General features: G+C 47.0%; 2 protein-coding genes across 3 annotated transcripts in view; one reads left to right on the forward strand and one right to left on the reverse strand.

Annotated features, from left to right (window-relative positions):
• FRG1 (FSHD region gene 1) overlaps positions 1-23,659 on the reverse strand; it is a 178,568-nt gene extending 154,909 nt beyond the window's left edge. The window contains exon 1 of one of the 2 annotated variants that reach the window (XM_086962562.1): positions 23,278-23,659. The gene's annotated coding sequence lies outside the window, so the exon portion shown is untranslated. Of the gene's footprint in view, positions 1-12,903; positions 12,954-23,277 lie in introns of those variants that run through there. The other variant, XM_086962563.1, reaches the window with a different exon arrangement.
• A 39-nt stretch (positions 23,660-23,698) lies between these two features.
• The window catches only part of ASAH1 (N-acylsphingosine amidohydrolase 1), a 235,081-nt gene continuing 231,994 nt past the window's right edge, over positions 23,699-26,785 (forward strand). Inside the window, exon 1 of the mRNA XM_086962561.1 lies at positions 23,699-23,916. Within this exon, the coding sequence (XP_086818687.1) occupies positions 23,845-23,916 (72 nt within the window). The 5' untranslated portion in view covers positions 23,699-23,844. The remainder of the gene's footprint in view (positions 23,917-26,785) is intronic.

The following is a 26,785-nucleotide window of genomic DNA, read 5'->3' on the forward strand; positions in this document are numbered from 1 at the left end:
TGTATCATTCCAAACAACCCTTATTGATGATTGGTTGTAAGTCAACCTTATAGACCAGCTATCCTAGTAGCATGGACAAGAGTAGTCTTTAGGCTAAACTCTAGAGGGCGTGTTAAGCCAGCTGTTATACCATCACTTATACCCCTTGAACACCAAGTGAAAGGACACCACACAAGTTATGAAAATAAAAGGATATTTATTTATAACAAGTCTACCCTGATCTCTTTATGAGTCAGGGAGCTAAGCACACAACAAAACTCTTAGGAAAATACTTTAAGTCGCACAATTTACACAAATGCCCGAGGGGCACGAAAAACCATATACACTAAAAGTGGAATGCGAAATACTAGCAGGTAAGTAACAAGATCCAGAGGCTTCAGGATCGAAAGGACTGCACTACTGAACCTTCAGGTTAGGAGCAGGAGGCCTAGGGAGATCGGGTGCAGAGTGTGCACTCTCACACGGGATGCGGGACAAAGTCTATGGATACTAGTATTCACAAAGTTACTGTTATCGGACGAATCCGACTAGATAGACTGAAAACGACAAAGAATCTGGACACTTAGATAGTGAACCTACGTTGGAGCACCGAAATGCTCAGGTTACCTAGCCCAGGGGCTGCGGCTGCATAGGGTTCAAAAGACGTCGGGAATCCTCGTTGAAGTCTATGGAGCCTGAAAGAAGAAGTTGCTGGCAGGCGACCAGTGAAGATGTCCAGAGTGATCCAAGCCTGGATCGAAGATGGAGACGACCTGAAAGCAGAGGGGACTCAGTTCTTAATCACTAGCCAGTGATTAGGTGGGCACCAGGATGGCACCAGATGAAGTCACCTCGACCAGGTGAGTGGGCGACGCTGGACTCTGCTGTCCCTCGGCCCAGGAGGCGTTGTCGGCGACCAGGCTGGAGGTGCGAGCTGTCCCACGAAGGTGTCTGCTGTCGGCGATGATGGACCCAGGATTGGGGCAACAAACCTTGGCAAAGTCAAGCCCACGCGGTGGAGTCAAGATGGCGTCTGGAGTGGACCAGGAGGGTCCGGGGTGCTCCTCTCTTGGAAGGGAGAAAGGGCCAGTCTGGAGCAACCAGACCAGCGGTGTAATCGTCGTGGTTTGTCGTCAGGAGGGCCACTAGCCAGCAGGCAAGTGACCGGACAACGCGGTGAGCAGTAAAGAGCAGAAGGGCCCCACGCAGATCTCGTGGATGCTGGGGGGCTGGACTTCGGTGCTGGAGCTGCTCAGGGTTAGGGCTTCTCAAACCCCAAAGCACTCACTCGAGGATCCCTCGGCGGTCGTGCTGGTTAAGCGTCGTGCAGTTTTGAAGATGGTCGGTCCCTTCAGGTCCCGTCACACCCACGAATCTCAGCTGGGCTGATGATGCAGGTAGAGGTCAGAGATGCCACGGAATCCGGGTCTCGTCGAGCTGGACAGTCTTGATCCGGAGGATGGACTTACAGCAAACCGCGATGCTTAGATGGTGCCTGCGGGTGCAGGGTGGCTACTCCTTAGCCACAAGGGAGAGTCTTCAGAAATGGTCAAGAGTCCTTTCGTGGAAAGTAGTCAAGATCCAGAATTATCTAATTTGGGAAGAGGGCCTGCTCCTACCTTTATTCAAGAAAAAGGGGCAGGCACGCGACTAGGTCCTGCCCATGGGTGGGACCAGGAGGGGGGTGGTTACACCCCTCTCCCTTGTCCGGACTTTCCCCAGCTCAGGGGCTGGTGTGCCCCTGGAACTGGTTTAAGCCGGCAGATGCATAGTGAGCACCGGGGTGCCACTTGCAGTCACCTTCCTCTCAGCCCTGCCTATCTGGGATACACAAAACCCTGTCTGGGATGGTGCTAGCACCGCCCCTGACAGGAAACCCTTTGTCCAAGCTCTCCTCGCTGGAAGGACTCCCAGCAGCAGGAGGTCAGACTTGTGTCTGTGGTGGCAGCATCCATTTTGTGATGCTGAGGCTCGAGTTAGCTTTAACCGGGGTTCACAGTTACATACATGTCGTGTCCCTCTAGAAGGGTGGAATGCTAACCTCGTCGCCAGAATTGGCGAGGGGTTAGTATTCTAATTCGTATGACACCTTACTCGACATGTTTTGATAAAGCGATACCAAAGATAGCAAATAACCGCGAGGATTATAATGCACTTAAGAGTATATGGTACGCGTTATCATGGAACAGCTATTAGGACTTGGTTCCGCAAGCTGCAGACGGGCTCAGCTCATGCCAGAGCACCATCTCACATAATTCCAAGCACTCTGCCTTCAGGATTGTTAAGGCCTGCCACAGGAGTGACTGATAGGAATACATGTTTCCATTTTAGGGTTAGATATAGGAATACTATATCTAAAGCAAAGGGTGATTACACCACCTTGCCCCAGCTGTCGTGCAGCCAGTTGTGTCAGATTTGGATGGCCAGCCAGGGGTGGCATAATACATGCTGCAGCCCCTGGTAGGCCCTAGGTACACCTATGCCCTGGATACCCAAGGTATACTGTACAGGGACTGATAAGGTGGCCCAGTACCAATTGGTAAATGCACCTAAGGTACATGTGAGTCAATTTAGAGAGAGAACAGCTAGGCTGTGGGTCTGATTGGCAGGCCCACAGCCAGGGAAAGTCGTAAACCAGTGAAGCAAAAAGCAAACAATCTGGGGTGATCATAGGATTGCAGACCCTACTCTCCTCCAGCTTGTAACATGATCTTTTCATTGCTGTAAATTGAAATTGAGAAGCGCAGATGAGATTGAGGAGAGTTTTTAGCCACGGGGAATCTTATACTTCTAGTAATCTCCATGGATAATTTGAAGTGGGTAGTCCAAGAGGAACGTTGTAAGAAAGAAGAGTACATTGTTCTACTATGGGCTGTAAGTCAAAAACCACTTGATCCGCATATAATAGGGAGAGCATTAGTTTGATTTATTTATGCACTTGAGCTTTGCATCTCTGTTTAGTAAGCCGATCAGCATGTATGAGGCCCAGTCGTCAATACTTTTACTATTTGGGGGATAAGGTTGAAGCTGACTTACTACAAGTTAGGGGCGACACTGAATGTGTTAAAGAAATCCACAACTTCTTTTCACAAGTACGGAAGGAATTGTTCAAAGGCTTTACACAGTCTTGTGGAAACTACAGCTTCGTAATCAAGTTCCCTATAGTTGCCATAAAATAATTCCCAAGTATCCCCAGTGAAGCGTCCTAAATTTTCTTAAGATTAAGGAATACTCTAATGTCCTTAATGAACTCTGAAATTGGTCCCAGAATAGAGCCATATTCATCCTCCACATCATGTTAAGTGGGACTGCTCCATATTGCAAACATCACACACACATGAGCTTGGATGTAGATGGAAATGCCCTTTAAGAACAAATTTGGCCCCGAGCCATAAAGACAAGAATGGAGTACAAGAATTGTACAAATGAATAGTACTGTAGCCCCCATCTGTACGGTGAACTAAGACACACTACATCCTCTATGCTGTGGTCGTTGAATTTTGTTTGCAGGGCTTTAAACATGGCTCCTATTGATGACGTACCAAAGCCATTCCTGACCAGTGCAATATCCCATGCAAATTCATGTCCCCTACAATCATCACCTTACCCCTTGCTAGTACACACAGTGTGGTGTAGTACACCTTTTACAAAACCAGACTAACCTATATTGGACATATGCATTGATCAATGTAGTAGTCTGGCTTCCAAGCTGGGTCTACACGTTTATATAGCTACCCAAGGAGACGCTCTTTAGTTTGGTGCCTTCTCCGCAAATTCCTAGCTTACATATAATGGACACTCTGTATGTTTTGGTGCTGGCAGATGCCTAAAACTGCAAAGGATAAGCCTCTAGTATCCATCAAAAGTGATCTTCCTGCAGCAGATGAGTTTCTTGTATGAAGGTAATGTTCAGGTCTTCACTACTAAAATATCCACACAATATGTATTTATTATTAGAGGAGCTGACACCCCTTACATAAGAGAGATTATCTTAAGTGTTTGGATTGCTTGGATATACTCTGTAGTAGATCTCATTGTATGCAAGTCACCTGTGCTGGTCTGTACCAAAAATCCCATCCTAGCTGCAGGAGATCTGAGCTAGACCTCCCCCAATAATGAACAGCATGGGATTCCCGGATTCGTATATAACCCCAAACCCCCAGAATCATGAAGTTAAAAAAAAAAAAACAACATGAATATACTGTCATTCAAACCCTCTCTAGTGTATGCTCCTAGCCCCTTCGAATTAATGCAAATAGGCAGGTGTGCCACTAACCAATTCAAAGCTCTTCTGTATATCAGCTAACTTACACTGTCTTTACGAAGCAAATAAATCCCCCACATTTAGTGAGAGTTAAGCGATTTCATGCATGAGGAGTCAAATAACTTTCCATTTCTAAAGAGTTGAGCCAGATGATGGATACTCAACTTAATATCCCAGCATCTTTGCCTTGCTCACCATCTTAGGCAGTCTGCCGGTCATCCTCAACCAATACCATCAGTCACATTTGATTGCAGAGAAACTGGGCTATGTCCTTCGCAGCTGTGATAAGTGGAGTGGAGAGGATGTGGTGCTGCGGCCAGAGCTGCTGACTCGAGAGATGGGGATCCCGGTGAGAGTCTTGGCAGCGCAGTGCACCATCCTGTAATTCTATGCAAATCACTTAATCTCTGTTAAAAAACCTAACCTGGATCCAGCCAATCTGGGTAACTATCGCCCTATTTCGCTCCTTCCTGGAATCAACAACATAGCGGAGAAACATGCCAACCATACTCTCTCCGAGTTTCTCGAAACCAACCATGTTCTCCACCCCTCCCAAACGGGGTTCCACCCAGTCAAGGGACGGAAACCGCCATTGGATCAATAGTGAAAGAAACCAGAAAAATTCTTAATGCACGAGGGGCAGCAGCCATAATCCTCCTCGACCTGAGTGCGGCCTTTGACACGGTGAACCACTGTGTCCAGGTTCACCGCCTCAGGAGCAGGAGTGACTGAACAGCCCTACCATGGCTGTAATCCTTCCTACAAGGAAGATTGTTCCAGGTCTTTGAAGGCGGCGCTAAATCACAACCCATCCCCCTACAGTAGAGAGTCACGCAGGGCTCTTTGTTGAGTCCTACCCTTTTTAATGTTCACATATCCCCGCTGGCAGATGTTATAGCCCCCTTTGGGATTCATATGGTGACATACGCCAACGACACACGGTTGGTCTTATCACTGAAACATCCCAACCAGCAGACCCATGACCTCCATTCCTGCCTAGAGGAAGTCGTCAAGTGGATGAGTCTTTCCCACTTGAAACTCAATGGGTAGAAGACCGAGCTCATGGTCCTCGGTAATTCTCGAAGTCTGCCACCAAGCACCAGAGGGCCTCCCTCTATGGGTCCTGTGCAGGTTCCCAAGACAGATTAAAAGTCTGGGAATTTGGCTAGACCAGGACCTTAACTTCATAGTGCAGACCAGGAAGACTTGCTACATGCTATGGTCTGCTAAGAATGATCCGCAAAATCCTCCCTTTTCTACCATTTCAAGCAAAAAAACTACTGATCCAGGCTCTAATTCGGTCGAGGCTAGATTACGGAAATGCCCTTTATTTGGGGGCCCTGAACTAAGTGACCGCGAAACTGCAGGTTGTGCAGAATTGTGCAGTGAGGCTACTTACCGAGAACCCCCTATTGATGCTCAGCAAGGCCCGCACTACGCTCCCTCCAGTGGCTCCTGGTGCAGGAGAGAATCCACTTTAAGGCTCTCTGCGTGGACCCCCCCCCATTAACAAAGCCATGATTCGCCTCTACAGGGCAAACAGGAAACTTCGCTCAGATGATCTTCACCTTGCTGTGGTCACTAGGATCAAGAAAGCCAGAAGTGGCGGATGGCTTTTTTCACTCAATGCATCCAGACTCTGGAATGCCCTTCCGTTGAACCTTCGTAGGGAACCAAATCCCCTAAAGTTCCGAAAACAACTAAAGACTGGCTTTTCTCCTAGGGTATCTGTCCTCTAGTTGCTGTTTCAGCGCTGGGATGCTCCCGTGTAGCCATGTGCTATACAAAAGCCAATTCAATTCAATTATACGGGATAAATTGTCATATAAATATGCTGCAAGAGTAAAAGGCAAAACTTTATGAAAATATAGTACCACCAAAGTGGATATTAATAGTATTTCGGCGGGGGGAAACTGATAAGAGAAGCAGATGAGGAATAAGCATTGGTAAATGCAGGCGTTTAGACAAATCGGCAGACAACAAAACCCGGTACCGTGAAACCATTAACGAATACAAAACTCAAATAAAAGCAGCTCAGTCGACATATTTCGCCGACAAAATCATGAAGGCTAGATCTAAACCTAAAGAGATCTTCCAGATCATTAAAAAGTTAACGAACCCTTCCCTTGCGTTGCATGTCGAAAAATCTGTCACCCAATGTAATGACATTGCCGAATTCTTTTACCAGAAAATTAACAAAATCTATTCAACATTTTCCTCCCCAAATAGTGGCTCGTCTAGTCAACCTACCAACCTCCCCAGCCTGCCACACCCCCCCATTCCATACTGCTTAACCCACTTTCCCCCTCTAAACCTCTCCACCCTAGAATCACTAGCCCTTAGTGTCAAATCAGGTTCTCCGGCCGACCCTGCCCCTCCTGACATCCTAATGGCAGCATCCCATACCACCTTGCCCATCATCAGAGAGGTACTAAACTCTTCCATCTCCTCCGGCACCATTCCAACCGTCTGGAAGCAAGCAATGGTCAGGTCATTGATCAAGAAACCCAATCTGGACCCGTCTGACCTGGCTAACTATCGCCCTATCTCTCTGCTCCCCTGGTTGAGCAAGGTTCTGGAGAAATATGTGAACCAACAGCTAGTGAACTATCTAGAAGACCACCACATACTGGATCCTACCCAGACAGGTTTCAGACCCAAGCACGGGACAGAGACCGCCCTCCTCATGGTCATAGAGGAAACAAGAAAAATCCTTGATCAGGGCGGATCAGTGGCAGTGATCCTCCTTGATCTAAGCGCGGCATTTGACACTGTCAGTCATGACACCTTACTGAGCCGCCTGTCCTGTGTGGGGCTTAAGGATAAGGCCTGGGCATGGTTTAAATCCTTTCTGGGGAACAGATCGTTCAGGGTTTTTGATGGCGACTCCGTCTCTTCCAGCAGACCTCTGAATTGTGGAGTTCCTCAGGGCTCCTCTCTGAGCCCTGCTCTATTCAACCTATATATGACACCACTGGCAAGTGTCGTCCGCCCATTTGGAGTCAAGATCATCTCATATGCGGACGACACGCAGCTGGTGGTCTCACTGGCGCAGGAGGCCTCTCGAACTGCGCCAGGCGGGCTCAGAGAATGCCTGGAAGAAGTGAGGAACTGGATGTCGTCATCATCCCTGAAACTGAACGGAGACAAAACTGAGCTGATGCTCCTAGGACCCTCAGAACCGACACATACCCCGTCCCTATGGCCCCCTTGCCTAGGACCCCCCCACCCCAAAAAACACCATCAAAAGTCTCGGAGTGTGGCTGGACAGTTCTCTATCTTTCAATGTCCAAGCCACAAAACTTTCCGCCACCTGTTTTGGCATCTTGAGAGTGCTAAATAAAAATTGTCCACTCCTCCCTATGGAAGCCAAACAGGCAGCCATTCAAGGTCTCATTCACTCACGCCTTGATTTTAACAATGCACTCTACCTGGGTGCACCAGAATACACCCTCCGTAGGCTACAGACTGTTCAGAACTGCGCCGCTCGCCTTTTACTCAAAATCCCTCGCAGACACTCAGTGAGGACCGGACTGACTAACCTTCATTGGCTCCCGGTCCGGCAGAGAGTTCTGTTCAAAACGCTATGCATAGCCCATCAAGCCTTCTGGGACATGGGACCCATCATCACCCGTGATCTGGTCCCCACTATATCCCAAATCGAAGTCTCCGTTCCAGGCAGTCTCTCTTAGCAATGGTCCCAAGAATAAAAAGAGCTAGAACCGTCGGAAGGACGTTTACTTACAACGCATCCAAGGCCTGGAACACGCTGCCACACCATCTTAGAGCCACTCAGAACCTTACTATGTTCCGTAAGCAACTGAAGACTCACTTATTTACATCCGCTCGCTAAACTGCTGTTCCTTCCTCCCTGTTCTCTGTAGGTCATGGTTATCCCAGCGCATGGACGCCCTCGGGCAACAACTGCGCTCTATAAATCCCCAAGTTTACAAGTTTACAAAATATGCTACAGCCAATAGAAATGGAGAAAAGGGGTAAGTGGCACGCCCAGGAACCAATGAGAAGCCAGGGAAGAGAGGAGGGCAGATGTAAGTCCCTATTAAGTATATTAAAAACAATAACTTTCTCAAGTACAGCACACGCACTGTGCAGGCGAAACCTAAAAAGTGGCATGTAGCGAGTTGAGATAGCAGTATTATATACGTTATAAGTCCATCAGGACGTACATTTGCGTGGAACACATTTTTTCCGTGTTTCTTAACAATAAGCCTCACACCTAAAGGATGAAAATAAGCTCAACTCTAATGTGGGCCACATCCAAAATCTCAGCTTGCCCCACTTAAAGTGTGAGTAGTTCAATCATTTAACTATTGCATTTTGATACAAGTATTTTTTTATATTTTAAAACTCAAATCTGAGAGCAAACAAAAAACTGAAAAAAAACATTTAGTTTCCCTAAAAGCAAAATATGTTTTGGTACCAAAAAACATAAAATGTCAAAGTAGTCCCTGGCACTGGAAGGGAGTACTTAGTAGGTGAAGTTCCTTGAGAAAGAACAGACTGGTGTTACTCGTAGTATAGATACCCAATGACAGAAGCAGCCTGAGCCACTGCTTCATCCTGTAAGCTGTAGTGGGTGGACTAATGGATGAAGAGGGCTGGCAGAAAAAAATGTCAGTATATTAAATACATATATATAAAGAAAAGGGCGTGGCTTAGCCGACGGCGAGAAGGGCCACGCTGGGCTAAAACTCTCCCGGACCACGTAATCCATCCAGACACTTCCCGGCCACTAATGCAGCCCAAACTTGATGAAAACCTGGCGGTACAGTGAGGCACAGGCTGGGCGGACTGAGAACAGGCATTCGATCCTGGAGGCGACAATATTCCAGAAGCTGTGCGGATGCACGGGATCTCACTACACAAGAAGGCGACCTGACGAGGACTGCCATCCTCGATCACCGGCGGCAAAGAAGAGAGGCGATCAACACCTGCTGCTCGGAGGAGCGGTGTTTGAAGCGGAGGGCCGGTATAGCCAGAGCTGTGCCCTGAACAGCGGGTGGTGTCTGGAAGTACTGCAGCGTAAACGGACCTCCGGCACGAGAACCGCGGCCGCCAAATCTCCCTGCAGCAGCTTGTGGGGGGGTCCTCCATATCTGTGCTCGTGAACACTGGCTGGGCCGGAATCGCAGAGCTTAGCAGACAAGGTCACTAGCGCTCCTGGGTCCTGGAGGCTGCTGTGGCTGTGGCACGCTAAGCCCTTCTCCCCCCCCTCTCAATAACGAAGGAGCCCCCAGATCGTATTCCCCCTGCTGCGGCCTTTTAACAGTGTTAAAATAAGACAGAGTGCTGAAGAAAGGCACGACGCCCCTTCCCTCCTCCCATTTTTCCAACACATCAAAAATGTCTACAGTGGTTTTGACAACTTTCTTGATCTCGGTGGCTGGCGAAGTTTTCAATAGTGACAGCCACCCCCAGTCCGTGTCCTGAGGAGAACCCGTAAACAACACAGGGGTTCGAAGCGCGTTCACTCCCAGCCCGAGACAAATAAAGAAGGGGCTCATCTAGGGCAACAATAAAAAATCTATCATGTCCATTTCCCCTAGAAATAGACCCCATTGATTAGAACAGTCTCTGGCTCTTTCAGACAAGCAGGACCGTGCAATAAATTCAATGTCCGCTTGTCTATGTATATATATAATATGAAGGACTGGTGCCTCACAATGAAGTAATTCGAGGCATTGTTTAGTTATCTATTTGATATGTACAGTAATTTGTCACATGTATTTTGTACATTATGTATATCACGTTTTTGAATATTTTTTTATGTTTGTATGTGTCAATAATTGTGTGTTTTCTCTTTGACATACCAAATAACTCTTCAAAAGTTTTTTATAAAGTACAAATGACTAAATCAAACAGTCGTCCAATCTAGCAATTTGTACACTAGGTGTGGGAACGTATTCAATCAAACCGGTCTGGCCATTGTTGTTGTTTATTCAATTTGAGTGGTCCAGGCCAGTCAGTGACAGGACCCAAGCCTTCTCTTTCCCCCTTTTTGGCAGAGGCATTCACCCCAGGCTTTGTGGTAGAACGTGCGCACAGGTCGCTAGGGCAGAGACCCAACCCAGGCCTCCCACCCAGACCCATCATAGACAGGATAATGAACTTCAGAGATAGAGACACTGCACTGTGACTGGCCCGTGAAAAGGGCGACCTCACATGGCAGGGTTCAAAACTGTCACTATACCCTGACTTCACTGCTATGGTGCAAAACGCTAGAAGAAAGTTCCAGGGAGCTATGGCTACACTAAAAAACTTTGGTCTAAAATATGGCATGCTTTACCCTGCCAGATTATGGGTGGAAGTTAAGGGCCGCTCCCAAATATTCGAAAACCCAACGGAGGTGCAAGAATTCTGCCACACAAACAAGCTTTATAATAAGCGCAACTCCGATACTGCAACCTCCTCCCCCCTCATAGTGGGTCAGATGCCAGCGCAGACCTGTTCTTAAGCTCAGGTCATGGTTGATTTGTTCACTTTACAAGTACTGCCGCTACTTTGTTGGTTCATAATTATTACTGGGTTTTGTCTGAAAATAAGAAAGCATATTCTGCCATTGATTGCTGGTCCATGGATAGTATACGTCCCCACCCTTGGTGTACACCTCAGATCGTTTTGGTTGAGACAACATGTACCCCATTAGACTGGATCTTCAAATGTTTCAAGGTGCCATGCAATGTACCTGGAAAATGGGGATTGCCTCTCCGAATGGGCGGGTAGGCTGGGTGGCGGGAGGGAAATTACAGTTCAAGCTTTGTACTGAGTTTAAGTTATCTTACATCACAGACACTTTTGCAGGGTACAAACCTGGGTTATCAATCAATATTGTACGAGACACACCGTCATGACGCACTTGGGTCACAACTCGGGTCCCTCAAGTGTGACTTTAGCCACAAGGAATGTTCGGGATTTAAATGACACCTGTAAAAAGGAGGCAGGTGATACATTACCTGACACGCCACAAGGTACACGTGCATTTCTCCAGAAGACACATCTCCCCCTGGTGACCGGTCCCGGTTTGCATCTTCGTGGGGACCACACTGTTACTGTGCCAATTACAGTAATTACGCTAGGGGCACAGCCATTGTCATACATAAATGACTTCCCTTCAAATGCCACTCAAGCATATCGGATGATGCCGGCAGATTTGTGATTATGGAGGGCATACCTTTCAACCACAAGATTGTGATGGGATTTATCTATGGTCCCAACATTGACTCTCCTGATTTCTTTCACGCCCTCCACTCGAAATTGCTGCAACTAGGTTCCACACCTCTTCTCTTGGGGGGCGACTTTAACATCACACTCAACCCGCCATCTGACAGCACATCCACAGCCCCACACCCTAAACCAGAGGTCTTCAAACTTTTTTACTCTGAGCACCCCTAAGCAAAATGTTTTGAGGTCCGGCTCCCTCCAAACCTTTATGGCAAGCATTGGGGAGCGGGAGGGACATGGCTGCGTGCAGGGAGCGGGGCTATGAGAGGATATCAGGAATATTTTTCTATAGCTTATGAACTGCACTAAATATGAGGCTTATAAAAACAGCAAATGCATCAAACAAAAACTGATTTCATCCCAAACAAACTGGTCCCCATAATTGGGAGGTTGTGAGCCCCTCACACTCGTTGACACCCATGCAACTACACCTGCTGCACTAATGATAATTGCAGTCCATCTCCTCTGCATCTTTTACCTCTAACCCACCATGACGGATCATCACCTCGGACCTAATGCTTGAAAAGAAAATAAGCTCAGATGCCGCTTTTTTAAAGGTAGACAGTCATAACTGTGTTGCAGTGGGCCCCTTAAATCCCTGGGCCTCAGTCCTGCTGCATCTGCTTCCTTAATGATAACCAGCAGCGGCCACTTACACACTTGGCAGCAGTACCAGCTTCACTAATGAACGTCCCTTTGTCCCCTTCTTTAGGGTATCTCTCTGAAGAAGAGGTCTCTGGCCATTTGTAAACATAAAAATGAGTACTCATACAGTGCTCCCTATTCTGGGCTTTCTCTTTGACAATATCTATGAATCTCGCTCCTTTCCTGTTTCCTAGACCATTGCTGTGAGGCCCCAGGGATCAAGAGGATTAGGGTTCTGCATCTGAATGCAACCCTGCTGGGCTTCTACCTGCACCCCGTGGACTCCGCTTTCACAAAAAACTGCCCCTGAATGATTAAAACGGACTTTGAGGAGTCTCTACCTTTAAGCAAAGGGTGTGGTGGTAGTGATGAAAGTTAAAGAAAGCAGCCTTCTTACCAGCCATTAATTGATTGAGTCACTTAAAACCAGGGCCACTGGAATTCTGAGTTTCTGCAGTAGTAGCGTTTTTCACATAATTATCAGTTTACTGCATTTGCTACATAATCTGCAGATTTCAACAAACAAAAAAACCTTGATTTTAGCTCAAACGGACCAAAAGTTACTTAAAGCGTGACAAAGTGTTCCGGAGCAGTGGAAGGCCCTTTGCAAAGATTGACTTGTGATCTTGTAGTTACTTACTGCTGTATCTGGGTGTTAAACTGGAACAAACTAGGTGAAATATTTCCCCTGACAGCATTACCTTGAGTTAAAAGGACAAAATAATGAAGTAATGCCAACCACAAAATGTGGCACGTTGAGTCGCATAATTTACCTTTTCTTGCTGCATAATTTAGTCAAACCTGCAGCATAATGAGATGTGGTCCTCTTCTGCTGAATAATTCCAGTGGCTCTGCTTAAAGCTTAATGGTGACAAAGATGTATTCTTTTTGAGATGTAATGTAAGGGTGTATTCTTTTTGAGATTTAATGTAAGGGTGTTATCAGCAGAGATCTGGAATCGTAGAGACACAAAAATGTCTGCATTCAATTCAGTTTGATTACTTATTACTAAAAAGTATATTTTGTAAGAACTTGTTTTATCTCAATCACTGCATCATTTTGCAGCATCCTAGCTTAGAGTATGTAAATACGTTTTTCAAATAATGACTTCTATATTCACAGTGCTTTCTGCCACAGGCTGGGACAAATTATGCAGCAGGGTTGACTAAATTCTGCAGCCAGCAAAGGCGAATTATGCTGCATAATGCTGCATATTTTGTGATAGCATTACTTCATTATATTGCCATTTTTAGGTCTCGCCTGTCGATGCGCATGCGCATCGAGCTTGCGAGACTATGGGGGCTTATCCACTCTTTAACCAACTTCCACGATTCCTTGCAGTGCACGAGAAATTTAAGCTCAATGCGCATGCGCATTGAGCTTAAAAGCGCGTGCACATGCCCCCAGCCGCCTGCCTTGCCTACTCTCTCTCTCACTGCCTCCCCCAGCTCCGCCCCCTCACTTCTTGATTGCACGGCCGCTAGGCCGTGCCTCCCCTACTCTCCTCCCCCTCCTCCTCCTACTCTCCTCCCCTGCCTGCCGTGTCGCACCTCTCCCCTCTCCCCGCTCCGCCCCCTCCCCTGCCCGCCGTCTTACGGTCTTTGCAACTCCCCAGCCATATGTTAAAACCCCTCGCACTCCAGGCCCCCGCTCCGCCCCCTCCCCTGCCCGCCGTGTCGCATTTCTCCTCCCCCTCCCCTTATCTGGCTTCCCTCCGTCTGTTCCCTCTCCCCGCTCCGCCCCCTCCCCTGCCCGCCGTGTCGCATTTCTCCTCCCCCCTCCCCTTATCTGCCTTCCCTCCTATAGTGGCCAAAATCGATTTACAAAAGGGGGTGGTGATGAACAGAGTGTCTGAATTGCACCATCAGGATTCAAGCAAGCCGGGCCGAAGAGGCTGAAATGCCAGAAACCGGTCCCCGGTAGCTGGTTTCCTTCCCAGTGTAAGAATTGGCTTTTGTAGTTTGGTTTGCCCTGTTCCCATCATGCACTGGGACAGGAACAGACTAATTTGCATACAGCCAGGTTCTGAAACTGGGATGGTGCAGTGAGCTAAAAAACGGTGTTGGATCTAGCCCTGATCTCTTGACTGGGTGAGAGTATTCTGTTTAATTCAGAGACTCTGTCCCTCACCACCCCTTGTTGTAAATATTTTTGTCCACCCTAAGCGTGGAAGGGTATACTCAGATGTGAGTCCCTTGCTCATTGCACCATCAGGATTCAAGCAAGCCGGGCCGAAGAGGCTGAAATGCCAGAAACCGGTCCCCGGTAGCTTGTTTCCTTCCCAGTGTAAGAATTGGCTTTTGTAGTTTGGTTTGCCCTGTTCCCATCATGCACTGGGACAGGAACAGACTAATTTGCATACAGCCAGGTTCTGAAACTGGGATGGTGCAGTGAGCTAAAAAACGGTGTTGGATCTAGCCCTGATCTCTTGACTGGGTGAGAGTATTCTGTTTAATTCAGAGACTCTGTCCCTCACCACCCCTTGTTGTAAATATTTTTGTCCACCCTAAGCGTGGAAGGGTATACTCAGATGTGAGTCCCTTGCTCATTGCACCATCAGGATTCAAGCAAGCCGGGCCGAAGAGGCTGAAATGCCAGAAACCGGTCCCCGGTAGCTTGTTTCCTTCCCAGTGTAAGAATTGGCTTTTGTAGTTTGGTTTGCCCTGTTCCCATCATGCACTGGGACAGGAACAGACTAATTTGCATACAGCCAGGTTCTGAAACTGGGATGGTGCAGTGAGCTAAAAAACGGTGTTGGATCTAGCCCTGATCTCTTGACTGGGTGAGAGTATTCTGTTTAATTCAGAGACTCTGTCCCTCACCACCCCTTGTTGTAAATATTTTTGTCCACCCTAAGCGTGGAAGGGTATACTCAGATGTGAGTCCCTTGCTCATTGCACCATCAGGATTCAAGCAAGCCGGGCCGAAGAGGCTGAAATGCCAGAAACCGGTCCCCGGTAGCTTGTTTCCTTCCCAGTGTAAGAATTGGCTTTTGTAGTTTGGTTTGCCCTGTTCCCATCATGCACTGGGACAGGAACAGACTAATTTGCATACAGCCAGGTTCTGAAACTGGGATGGTGCAGTGAGCTAAAAAACGGTGTTGGATCTAGCCCTGATCTCTTGACTGGGTGAGAGTATTCTGTTTAATTCAGAGACTCTGTCCCTCACCACCCCTTGTTGTAAATATTTTTGTCCACCCTAAGCGTGGAAGGGTATACTCAGATGTGAGTCCCTTGCTCATTGCACCATCAGGATTCAAGCAAGCCGGGCCGAAGAGGCTGAAATGCCAGAAACCGGTCCCCGGTAGCTTGTTTCCTTCCCAGTGTAAGAATTGGCTTTTGTAGTTTGGTTTGCCCTGTTCCCATCATGCACTGGGACAGGAACAGACTAATTTGCATACAGCCAGGTTCTGAAACTGGGATGGTGCAGTGAGCTAAAAAACGGTGTTGGATCTAGCCCTGATCTCTTGACTGGGTGAGAGTATTCTGTTTAATTCAGAGACTCTGTCCCTCACCACCCCTTGTTGTAAATATTTTTGTCCACCCTAAGCGTGGAAGGGTATACTCAGATGTGAGTCCCTTGCTCATTGCACCATCAGGATTCAAGCAAGCCGGGCCGAAGAGGCTGAAATGCCAGAAACCGGTCCCCGGTAGCTTGTTTCCTTCCCAGTGTAAGAATTGGCTTTTGTAGTTTGGTTTGCCCTGTTCCCATCATGCACTGGGACAGGAACAGACTAATTTGCATACAGCCAGGTTCTGAAACTGGGATGGTGCAGTGAGCTAAAAAACGGTGTTGGATCTAGCCCTGATCTCTTGACTGGGTGAGAGTATTCTGTTTAATTCAGAGACTCTGTCCCTCACCACCCCTTGTTGTAAATATTTTTGTCCACCCTAAGCGTGGAAGGGTATACTCAGATGTGAGTCCCTTGCTCATTGCACCATCAGGATTCAAGCAAGCGGGGCCGAAGAGGCTGAAATGCCAGAAACCGGTCCCCGGTAGCTTGTTTCCTTCCCAGTGTAAGAATTGGCTTTTGTAGTTTGGTTTGCCCTGTTCCCATCATGCACTGGGACAGGAACAGACTAATTTGCATACAGCCAGGTTCTGAAACTGGGATGGTGCAGTGAGCTAAAAAACGGTGTTGGATCTAGCCCTGATCTCTTGACTGGGTGAGAGTATTCTGTTTAATTCAGAGACTCTGTCCCTCACCACCCCTTGTTGTAAATATTTTTGTCCACCCTAAGCGTGGAAGGGTATACTCAGATGTGAGTCCCTTGCTCATTGCACCATCAGGATTCAAGCAAGCCGGGCCGAAGAGGCTGAAATGCCAGAAACCGGTCCCCGGTAGCTTGTTTCCTTCCCAGTGTAAGAATTGGCTTTTGTAGTTTGGTTTGCCCTGTTCCCATCATGCACTGGGACAGGAACAGACTAATTTGCATACAGCCAGGTTCTGAAACTGGGATGGTGCAGTGAGCTAAAAAACGGTGTTGGATCTAGCCCTGATCTCTTGACTGGGTGAGAGTATTCTGTTTAATTCAGAGACTCTGTCCCTCACCACCCCTTGTTGTAAATATTTTTGTCCACCCTAAGCGTGGAAGGGTATACTCAGATGTGAGTCCCTTGCTCATTGCACCATCAGGATTCAAGCAAGCCGGGCCGAAGAGGCTGAAATGCCAGAAACCGGTCCCCGGTAGCTTGTTTCCTTCCCAGTGTAAGAATTGGCTTTTGTAGTTTGGTTTGCCCTGTTCCCATCATGCACTGGGACAGGAACAGACTAATTTGCATACAGCCAGGTTCTGAAACTGGGATGGTGCAGTGAGCTAAAAAACGGTGTTGGATCTAGCCCTGATCTCTTGACTGGGTGAGAGTATTCTGTTTAATTCAGAGACTCTGTCCCTCACCACCCCTTGTTGTAAATATTTTTGTCCACCCTAAGCGTGGAAGGGTATACTCAGATGTGAGTCCCTTGCTCATTGCACCATCAGGATTCAAGCAAGCCGGGCCGAAGAGGCTGAAATGCCACAAACCGGTCCCCGGTAGCTTGTTTCCTTCCCAGTGTAAGAATTGGCTTTTGTAGTTTGGTTTGCCCTGTTCCCATCATGCACTGGGACAGGAACAGACTAATTTGCATACAGCCAGGTTCTGAAACTGGGATGGTGCAGTGAGCTAAAAAACGGTGTTGGATCTAGCCCTGATCTCTTGACTGGGTGAGAGTATTCTGTTTAATTCAGAGACTCTGTCCCTCACCACCCCTTGTTGTAAATATTTTTGTCCACCCTAAGCGTGGAAGGGTATACTCAGATGTGAGTCCCTTGCTCATTGCACCATCAGGATTCAAGCAAGCCGGGCCGAAGAGGCTGAAATGCCAGAAACCGGTCCCCGGTAGCTTGTTTCCTTCCCAGTGTAAGAATTGGCTTTTGTAGTTTGGTTTGCCCTGTTCCCATCATGCACTGGGACAGGAACAGACTAATTTGCATACAGCCAGGTTCTGAAACTGGGATGGTGCAGTGAGCTAAAAAACGGTGTTAGATCTAGCCCTGATCTCTTGACTGGGTGAGAGTATTCTGTTTAATTCAGAGACTCTGTCCCTCACCACCCCTTGTTGTAAATATTTTTGTCCACCCTAAGCGTGGAAGGGTATACTCAGATGTGAGTCCCTTGCTCATTGCACCATCAGGATTCAAGCAAGCCGGGCCGAAGAGGCTGAAATGCCAGAAACCGGTCCCCGGTAGCTTGTTTCCTTCCCAGTGTAAGAATTGGCTTTTGTAGTTTGGTTTGCCCTGTTCCCATCATGCACTGGGACAGGAACAGACTAATTTGCATACAGCCAGGTTCTGAAACTGGGATGGTGCAGTGAGCTAAAAAACGGTGTTGGATCTAGCCCTGATCTCTTGACTGGGTGAGAGTATTCTGTTTAATTCAGAGACTCTGTCCCTCACCACCCCTTGTTGTAAATATTTTTGTCCACCCTAAGCGTGGAAGGGTATACTCAGATGTGAGTCCCTTGCTCATTGCACCATCAGGATTCAAGCAAGCCGGGCCGAAGAGGCTGAAATGCCAGAAACCGGTCCCCGGTAGCTTGTTTCCTTCCCAGTGTAAGAATTGGCTTTTGTAGTTTGGTTTGCCCTGTTCCCATCATGCACTGGGACAGGAACAGACTAATTTGCATACAGCCAGGTTCTGAAACTGGGATGGTGCAGTGAGCTAAAAAACGGTGTTGGATCTAGCCCTGATCTCTTGACTGGGTGAGAGTATTCTGTTTAATTCAGAGACTCTGTCCCTCACCACCCCTTGTTGTAAATATTTTTGTCCACCCTAAGCGTGGAAGGGTATACTCAGATGTGAGTCCCTTGCTCATTGCACCATCAGGATTCAAGCAAGCCGGGCCGAAGAGGCTGAAATGCCAGAAACCGGTCCCCGGTAGCTTGTTTCCTTCCCAGTGTAAGAATTGGCTTTTGTAGTTTGGTTTGCCCTGTTCCCATCATGCACTGGGACAGGAACAGACTAATTTGCATACAGCCAGGTTCTGAAACTGGGATGGTGCAGTGAGCTAAAAAACGGTGTTGGATCTAGCCCTGATCTCTTGACTGGGTGAGAGTATTCTGTTTAATTCAGAGACTCTGTCCCTCACCACCCCTTGTTGTAAATATTTTTGTCCACCCTAAGCGTGGAAGGGTATACTCAGATGTGAGTCCCTTGCTCATTGCACCATCAGGATTCAAGCAAGCCGGGCCGAAGAGGCTGAAATGCCAGAAACCGGTCCCCGGTAGCTTGTTTCCTTCCCAGTGTAAGAATTGGCTTTTGTAGTTTGGTTTGCCCTGTTCCCATCATGCACTGGGACAGGAACAGACTAATTTGCATACAGCCAGGTTCTGAAACTGGGATGGTGCAGTGAGCTAAAAAACGGTGTTGGATCTAGCCCTGATCTCTTGACTGGGTGAGAGTATTCTGTTTAATTCAGAGACTCTGTCCCTCACCACCCCTTGTTGTAAATATTTTTGTCCACCCTAAGCGTGGAAGGGTATACTCAGATGTGAGTCCCTTGCTCATTGCACCATCAGGATTCAAGCAAGCCGGGCCGAAGAGGCTGAAATGCCAGAAACCGGTCCCCGGTAGCTTGTTTCCTTCCCAGTGTAAGAATTGGCTTTTGTAGTTTGGTTTGCCCTGTTCCCATCATGCACTGGGACAGGAACAGACTAATTTGCATACAGCCAGGTTCTGAAACTGGGATGGTGCAGTGAGCTAAAAAACGGTGTTGGATCTAGCCCTGATCTCTTGACTGGGTGAGAGTATTCTGTTTAATTCAGAGACTCTGTCCCTCACCACCCCTTGTTGTAAATATTTTTGTCCACCCTAAGCGTGGAAGGGTATACTCAGATGTGAGTCCCTTGCTCATTGCACCATCAGGATTCAAGCAAGCCGGGCCGAAGAGGCTGAAATGCCAGAAACCGGTCCCCGGTAGCTTGTTTCCTTCCCAGTGTAAGAATTGGCTTTTGTAGTTTGGTTTGCCCTGTTCCCATCATGCACTGGGACAGGAACAGACTAATTTGCATACAGCCAGGTTCTGAAACTGGGATGGTGCAGTGAGCTAAAAAACGGTGTTGGATCTAGCCCTGATCTCTTGACTGGGTGAGAGTATTCTGTTTAATTCAGAGACTCTGTCCCTCACCACCCCTTGTTGTAAATATTTTTGTCCACCCTAAGCGTGGAAGGGTATACTCAGATGTGAGTCCCTTGCTCATTGCACCATCAGGATTCAAGCAAGCCGGGCCGAAGAGGCTGAAATGCCAGAAACCGGTCCCCGGTAGCTTGTTTCCTTCCCAGTGTAAGAATTGGCTTTTGTAGTTTGGTTTGCCCTGTTCCCATCATGCACTGGGACAGGAACAGACTAATTTGCATACAGCCAGGTTCTGAAACTGGGATGGTGCAGTGAGCTAAAAAACGGTGTTGGATCTAGCCCTGATCTCTTGACTGGGTGAGAGTATTCTGTTTAATTCAGAGACTCTGTCCCTCACCACCCCTTGTTGTAAATATTTTTGTCCACCCTAAGCGTGGAAGGGTATACTCAGATGTGAGTCCCTTGCTCATTGCACCATCAGGATTCAAGCAAGCCGGGCCGAAGAGGCTGAAATGCCAGAAACCGGTCCCCGGTAGCTTGTTTCCTTCCCAGTGTAAGAATTGGCTTTTGTAGTTTGGTTTGCCCTGTTCCCATCATGCACTGGGACAGGAACAGACTAATTTGCATACAGCCAGGTTCTGAAACTGGGATGGTGCAGTGAGCTAAAAAACGGTGTTGGATCTAGCCCTGATCTCTTGACTGGGTGAGAGTATTCTGTTTAATTCAGAGACTCTGTCCCTCACCACCCCTTGTTGTAAATATTTTTGTCCACCCTAAGCGTGGAAGGGTATACTCAGATGTGAGTCCCTTGCTCATTGCACCATCAGGATTCAAGCAAGCCGGGCCGAAGAGGCTGAAATGCCAGAAACCGGTCCCCGGTAGCTTGTTTCCTTCCCAGTGTAAGAATTGGCTTTTGTAGTTTGGTTTGCCCTGTTCCCATCATGCACTGGGACAGGAACAGACTAATTTGCATACAGCCAGGTTCTGAAACTGGGATGGTGCAGTGAGCTAAAAAACGGTGTTGGATCTAGCCCTGATCTCTTGACTGGGTGAGAGTATTCTGTTTAATTCAGAGACTCTGTCCCTCACCACCCCTTGTTGTAAATATTTTTGTCCACCCTAAGCGTGGAAGGGTATACTCAGATGTGAGTCCCTTGCTCATTGCACCATCAGGATTCAAGCAAGCCGGGCCGAAGAGGCTGAAATGCCAGAAACCGGTCCCCGGTAGCTTGTTTCCTTCCCAGTGTAAGAATTGGCTTTTGTAGTTTGGTTTGCCCTGTTCCCATCATGCACTGGGACAGGAACAGACTAATTTGCATACAGCCAGGTTCTGAAACTGGGATGGTGCAGTGAGCTAAAAAACGGTGTTGGATCTAGCCCTGATCTCTTGACTGGGTGAGAGTATTCTGTTTAATTCAGAGACTCTGTCCCTCACCACCCCTTGTTGTAAATATTTTTGTCCACCCTAAGCGTGGAAGGGTATACTCAGATGTGAGTCCCTTGCTCATTGCACCATCAGGATTCAAGCAAGCCGGGCCGAAGAGGCTGAAATGCCAGAAACCGGTCCCCGGTAGCTTGTTTCCTTCCCAGTGTAAGAATTGGCTTTTGTAGTTTGGTTTGCCCTGTTCCCATCATGCACTGGGACAGGAACAGACTAATTTGCATACAGCCAGGTTCTGAAACTGGGATGGTGCAGTGAGCTAAAAAACGGTGTTGGATCTAGCCCTGATCTCTTGACTGGGTGAGAGTATTCTGTTTAATTCAGAGACTCTGTCCCTCACCACCCCTTGTTGTAAATATTTTTGTCCACCCTAAGCGTGGAAGGGTATACTCAGATGTGAGTCCCTTGCTCATTGCACCATCAGGATTCAAGCAAGCCGGGCCGAAGAGGCTGAAATGCCAGAAACCGGTCCCCGGTAGCTTGTTTCCTTCCCAGTGTAAGAATTGGCTTTTGTAGTTTGGTTTGCCCTGTTCCCATCATGCACTGGGACAGGAACAGACTAATTTGCATACAGCCAGGTTCTGAAACTGGGATGGTGCAGTGAGCTAAAAAACGGTGTTGGATCTAGCCCTGATCTCTTGACTGGGTGAGAGTATTCTGTTTAATTCAGAGACTCTGTCCCTCACCACCCCTTGTTGTAAATATTTTTGTCCACCCTAAGCGTGGAAGGGTATACTCAGATGTGAGTCCCTTGCTCATTGCACCATCAGGATTCAAGCAAGCCGGGCCGAAGAGGCTGAAATGCCAGAAACCGGTCCCCGGTAGCTTGTTTCCTTCCCAGTGTAAGAATTGGCTTTTGTAGTTTGGTTTGCCCTGTTCCCATCATGCACTGGGACAGGAACAGACTAATTTGCATACAGCCAGGTTCTGAAACTGGGATGGTGCAGTGAGCTAAAAAACGGTGTTGGATCTAGCCCTGATCTCTTGACTGGGTGAGAGTATTCTGTTTAATTCAGAGACTCTGTCCCTCACCACCCCTTGTTGTAAATATTTTTGTCCACCCTAAGCGTGGAAGGGTATACTCAGATGTGAGTCCCTTGCTCATTGCACCATCAGGATTCAAGCAAGCCGGGCCGAAGAGGCTGAAATGCCAGAAACCGGTCCCCGGTAGCTTGTTTCCTTCCCAGTGTAAGAATTGGCTTTTGTAGTTTGGTTTGCCCTGTTCCCATCATGCACTGGGACAGGAACAGACTAATTTGCATACAGCCAGGTTCTGAAACTGGGATGGTGCAGTGAGCTAAAAAACGGTGTTGGATCTAGCCCTGATCTCTTGACTGGGTGAGAGTATTCTGTTTAATTCAGAGACTCTGTCCCTCACCACCCCTTGTTGTAAATATGTTTATGCAACACATGGCAGGCATTTTTCTTTCAGGTGCAACATTCCATACAATTGCCTGGGAGGCTTATGTAATAGTTGAATTCCAGTCCGGGAATATTTTAGAGAAAGTTAAACATTCGATAAATATTTTCTAATAGGTTTCAAACGGTATAATTTAGCTTCTCTGTGTAGACCCAGGGGCTGCTGCCCTAAAGGTACCTCTGAAGACAAAAGACTAGGAGTACCTCATAACCCCCAAAAGTACTTCAGCCCTCATAGTAAGCAAAAAAAAGCACTATAAATGCCAAAGCAATACAGTTTAGGAAGCTAATAGATACTTTACTGCCTAATAATTATATAAAAGAAACTTTGTTTCCGTTCTGGGAAAAGCTAATACTCCCAGGAGGGGTTTAAATTCATACAGCTGAAATGCTTCAGCTGTAGTGGGAGGCAAGGGGTCTCCTCTGCTAAAACCGAAAGCAAATGGACGGACAGTTCACTGTGGACTGTCAGTTCGTTCGCTTTCGGTTTCAGCAGAGGAGACTCCTTGCCTCCTACTTAACGCATTTCAGCTCTAGGCATTAATCTCGTGAAAGTGCAGAAGCATGGGCCCGATTTCCCCTTCTTCCACCCCCTCCAACCCTCTGTTACAGCGGAACCTCTGCACAACAATCACCCCCCCACCCCCCCATATTTCGAAAAAGCTCTCTCACCTCTTTCAGATTTCAGCAGTCCTTCAGAGCGCGGTGGCTTATGAAAGCCCCCACAGGAAACCAAGAATTAAAGGCAGCAAGTAATGGATGCAGGAGTTTTGTGCTCGGAAATTTCGCGGCACTTCCGGCAATCACAGCCACTGTCCCCCTCATTGACATGCTGATTGGAGAAAGCCGAGCAGCAGCGAATCAAACATCACCATTAGAAATGGGTGAAGACTTGCGCCGTGGGACAGTAGAGGAAAAAGATTACAACAAAGGTGAGCTTAGGCAGGAATGCGCCCCCCCCCCCCCCTCCCGATTGAAAAACTCTGAAATAGAGGATAAAACATACGCCTTCCAACATGGCCTCTTTGTATACCATAATGTAGAGGCTGTGCCTGTCTGTAACTGCTTGTAGTCCGTTTTCAGTGTCAGTGTTGTAATACTGTCTCTACTGGTGTGTTTTCAGTGGCGCTGTCAAGTGATCTCTCCGGGGCGGGTCGTGAGTCACATGAGCTTTCTGAGTTGTTTCGGTGTTACTTTTCTATATACCGACTGTCCAAGCTCTTTGCTGTGCTTCTAGGGATGAAGGTTCTATTGCCGTGTGCTCTTGTTCTTCTCGCCTTCAACTGTGCAGGTGCTCAGGATGTGCCCCCGGTAAGTGTGTGTATGAGATTGTTCAGAGCACCCTAAGTGCAAGATTATGTCCGCTCTTTGACCTGCACCTCAGTAGAAGACTCGTATCTCGATCGCCTTAGTAGCCTCTTAGCCTAGACTGTTTTCCTTCTCAAAGAAACTCCTATTTGTTCTGGCTTTATTGAGATTATGAAAGCGCCTGACGTTGGGTCCTGAATAAATAAAAGTGTATAGAAACTTCCTTTAAAATTGTGATTAATTTGTTTGATAGTGATTCGTTCAGAAAGCTCTAACGTACATTTAAGTCCGTCACTCCTTTATTTACTGTTGTAAGTATATTTATAAATGCGAAAAAATACAGGCTTTTGATGATTTCACCGTTTTTCCTGGGGTTGACATGAAAATACTGGTTATGTTGGTTAAACACTACCACCCGGCAACCAGAACAATGAAGCACTGCACATAAGCAAAAACCAGGACGATACCCGTTTATCTAGTCAGCCCCCCCCCCTTAAAAAAAAAAAGTTTTTATTGAGTTTTCTAAGACATAGTCGACAGTGCAACAGTACAAATCATGATTTTGTTATAGTAATAGAAGTGATATCAGGGCCGGTCCTAGAACTTCTGGGACCCCGGGCGAAAGGGAAGATGTGAGGCCCCTATAATTAGCATGTAAAATCCAGTCACGGCTAGCATGACTCGTGGGTGGGACGTCCAAACAGTCGGGCCCTTAGCAGGGGGCAAGGCACTTCTCCCCTGCCTTAAAGCAGACCCGTCCGCCCCCAACCAAACACTTCTGCTTTCTCGCAGTGTGAGTAACAGAAACATAAAATGGTAGTTTTAGCATTTTATGTTTCTGCTTCTCGCTCTGCGAGAAAGCAGTGGGGTGACACTACTCTGCCCTAGTGGAGGAGCCGCCCTTGGTAACATCACAAGAAGTGGCATAACAGAAAGTTACACCGCAAGACTATTGGTTTTATTTGGCATCCCTGAAGAGACCTAACGTGAATATCAGTAACATGGACAAAAAAATAAATATGCAAATTAAAGAAGTCCATATATTTTAAAACTGTAGTAAATGGTTTACATTTGTCACATGATACAATTTCCAGTTCTGCCTCATAAAGGGGGGAGATCCTGTGAGGTAATGAGGGGCCGGATCATTCAAAATATAAAATGACACAAGAGAAAACCTCACTCACTATGGATATAATTGCAAATTTTAAAAGGCTCCCTTATCTTTATGTGCCATTATTGTGCTACCTTAGGATGACATTAATACTTCGTAATTTGTTTTAACATAAATCCTCTCCCTCACCGGTATCCTACACGCACACGCTAAGAGACGTAGGACAGTCTTTTTCATGTGTAGGCTCTTTACTCGCCAGAATTATGTTAAGTGTAAAACACAACACATATAGTAAAAAACAAAAGGCCCAAGGGAGAGAATGACATTTGGACATCGCAGAACAGGTTCATGGCTGCAAGGTGTAGGAAAGCAGGCCAGCCGTTGTGCAAGCAAGGCAAATTGTGACTCCCCACTACCCTCTGGTCACTGACTGAGCAGTAAAATACAGCCGTAATTTGGGTGCATTGGACACATAACCCCACAAGACCATGGTCCCATTGCACTTTCTACACTATTGATAGCTATGCCCTTCAGATGTTGCCTCTTGCCCTAAGCATGGAATTCATGAATCTGTGCTGCCTCTCAGCATTGGACAATGACAGTGAGGCCTAGGGGAGGGTAGGCCTTCCGTGAGCTGCACAGCAATTATGGATCATGTCTGTGCGGTGCATGGGAGAAGTAACCAGTGACATAGTAATGTTTACTCAGAGGCACCAAACATGCAAAGTAAAGGACAAGCATTCCGACTTTTTGTTCACGTTTTATTTTTGTTAAAATACATAGTTGGAGAATAGCAAAGGTCAGTGAGGATAATGCATGGAGTGCTATGTGCCAGGTGTATATGCAAATCGACATACGGTGCTATACGCATACATCGACACATTGAGCACAAAGCAAAATCAAGGCAAGTGGAAACTATGGCTTGGGGATTAAACTCCTTGTCATTGCAGTGTGAGCAGATCAGGCAGTTAGTGTGCATTAAAATAGCTGGAATTGAGACAAAATTTTTTTTTTTTTTGCGATCGGTCCATGATTTTTATAGTTTACATAAGGTGAACTCGGTGCTAGGGCATTGGGGTGATTTAATTATGATAGTTGGACAGCACCCTTCAAAAGTTATACATTGTTGCAAAACAGTTATTAAAAACATATAAATGAACAGAGTTATTGGTTTTCCCAAATATTCAGATAAGACACACAAAAGTAGTGACGTGTATTTTGTTTCTTTTATTCAATTTTTATTCTTTATTTTCTTTTTTGATAGTTGCGAATAGCCGACGCGTTTCGTCCGTTGCCGGACTTCTTCAGGGCTTGAAACAAACTGTCTGATATCGAGTTTCACATCCGTCTTTGTCAGGCTTTCATGGAGTTTCTTGTATTGCTTGGAGAGTTGTAAGCAAGTTCACAGATCCTAGTCACAGTCTCTGTCAACAAAGAAGCAAAAGTAGGCCCACAGAAAAGTCAAGGGGCTGGAACATACAGGAGCATCAAGTTGTGGTCTTCTGGTTCGTATTTGGGAAAACCAATAACTCTGTTCATTTATATGTTTTTAATAACTGTTTTGCAACAATGTATAACTTTTGAAGGGTGCTGTCCAACTATCATAATTAGCTTTCCTGGGTGGTAGGTTGCCTATCTCCCTTAAGGCCCGTGTGGGAATCACGTGTCTGGACATAGCACCTTCTATTCCAACACAGTAGATGGTATTTCAACAGTGGCGCAGTTTTTTCCTTAATTCCCAGTTCTCTTGCCTCACTTACA

This window comes from Lissotriton vulgaris, chromosome 3_1 (assembly GCF_964263255.1).
Source record: "Lissotriton vulgaris chromosome 3_1, aLisVul1.2, whole genome shotgun sequence".
Classification (NCBI taxonomy): Eukaryota; Metazoa; Chordata; class Amphibia; order Caudata; family Salamandridae; genus Lissotriton; species Lissotriton vulgaris.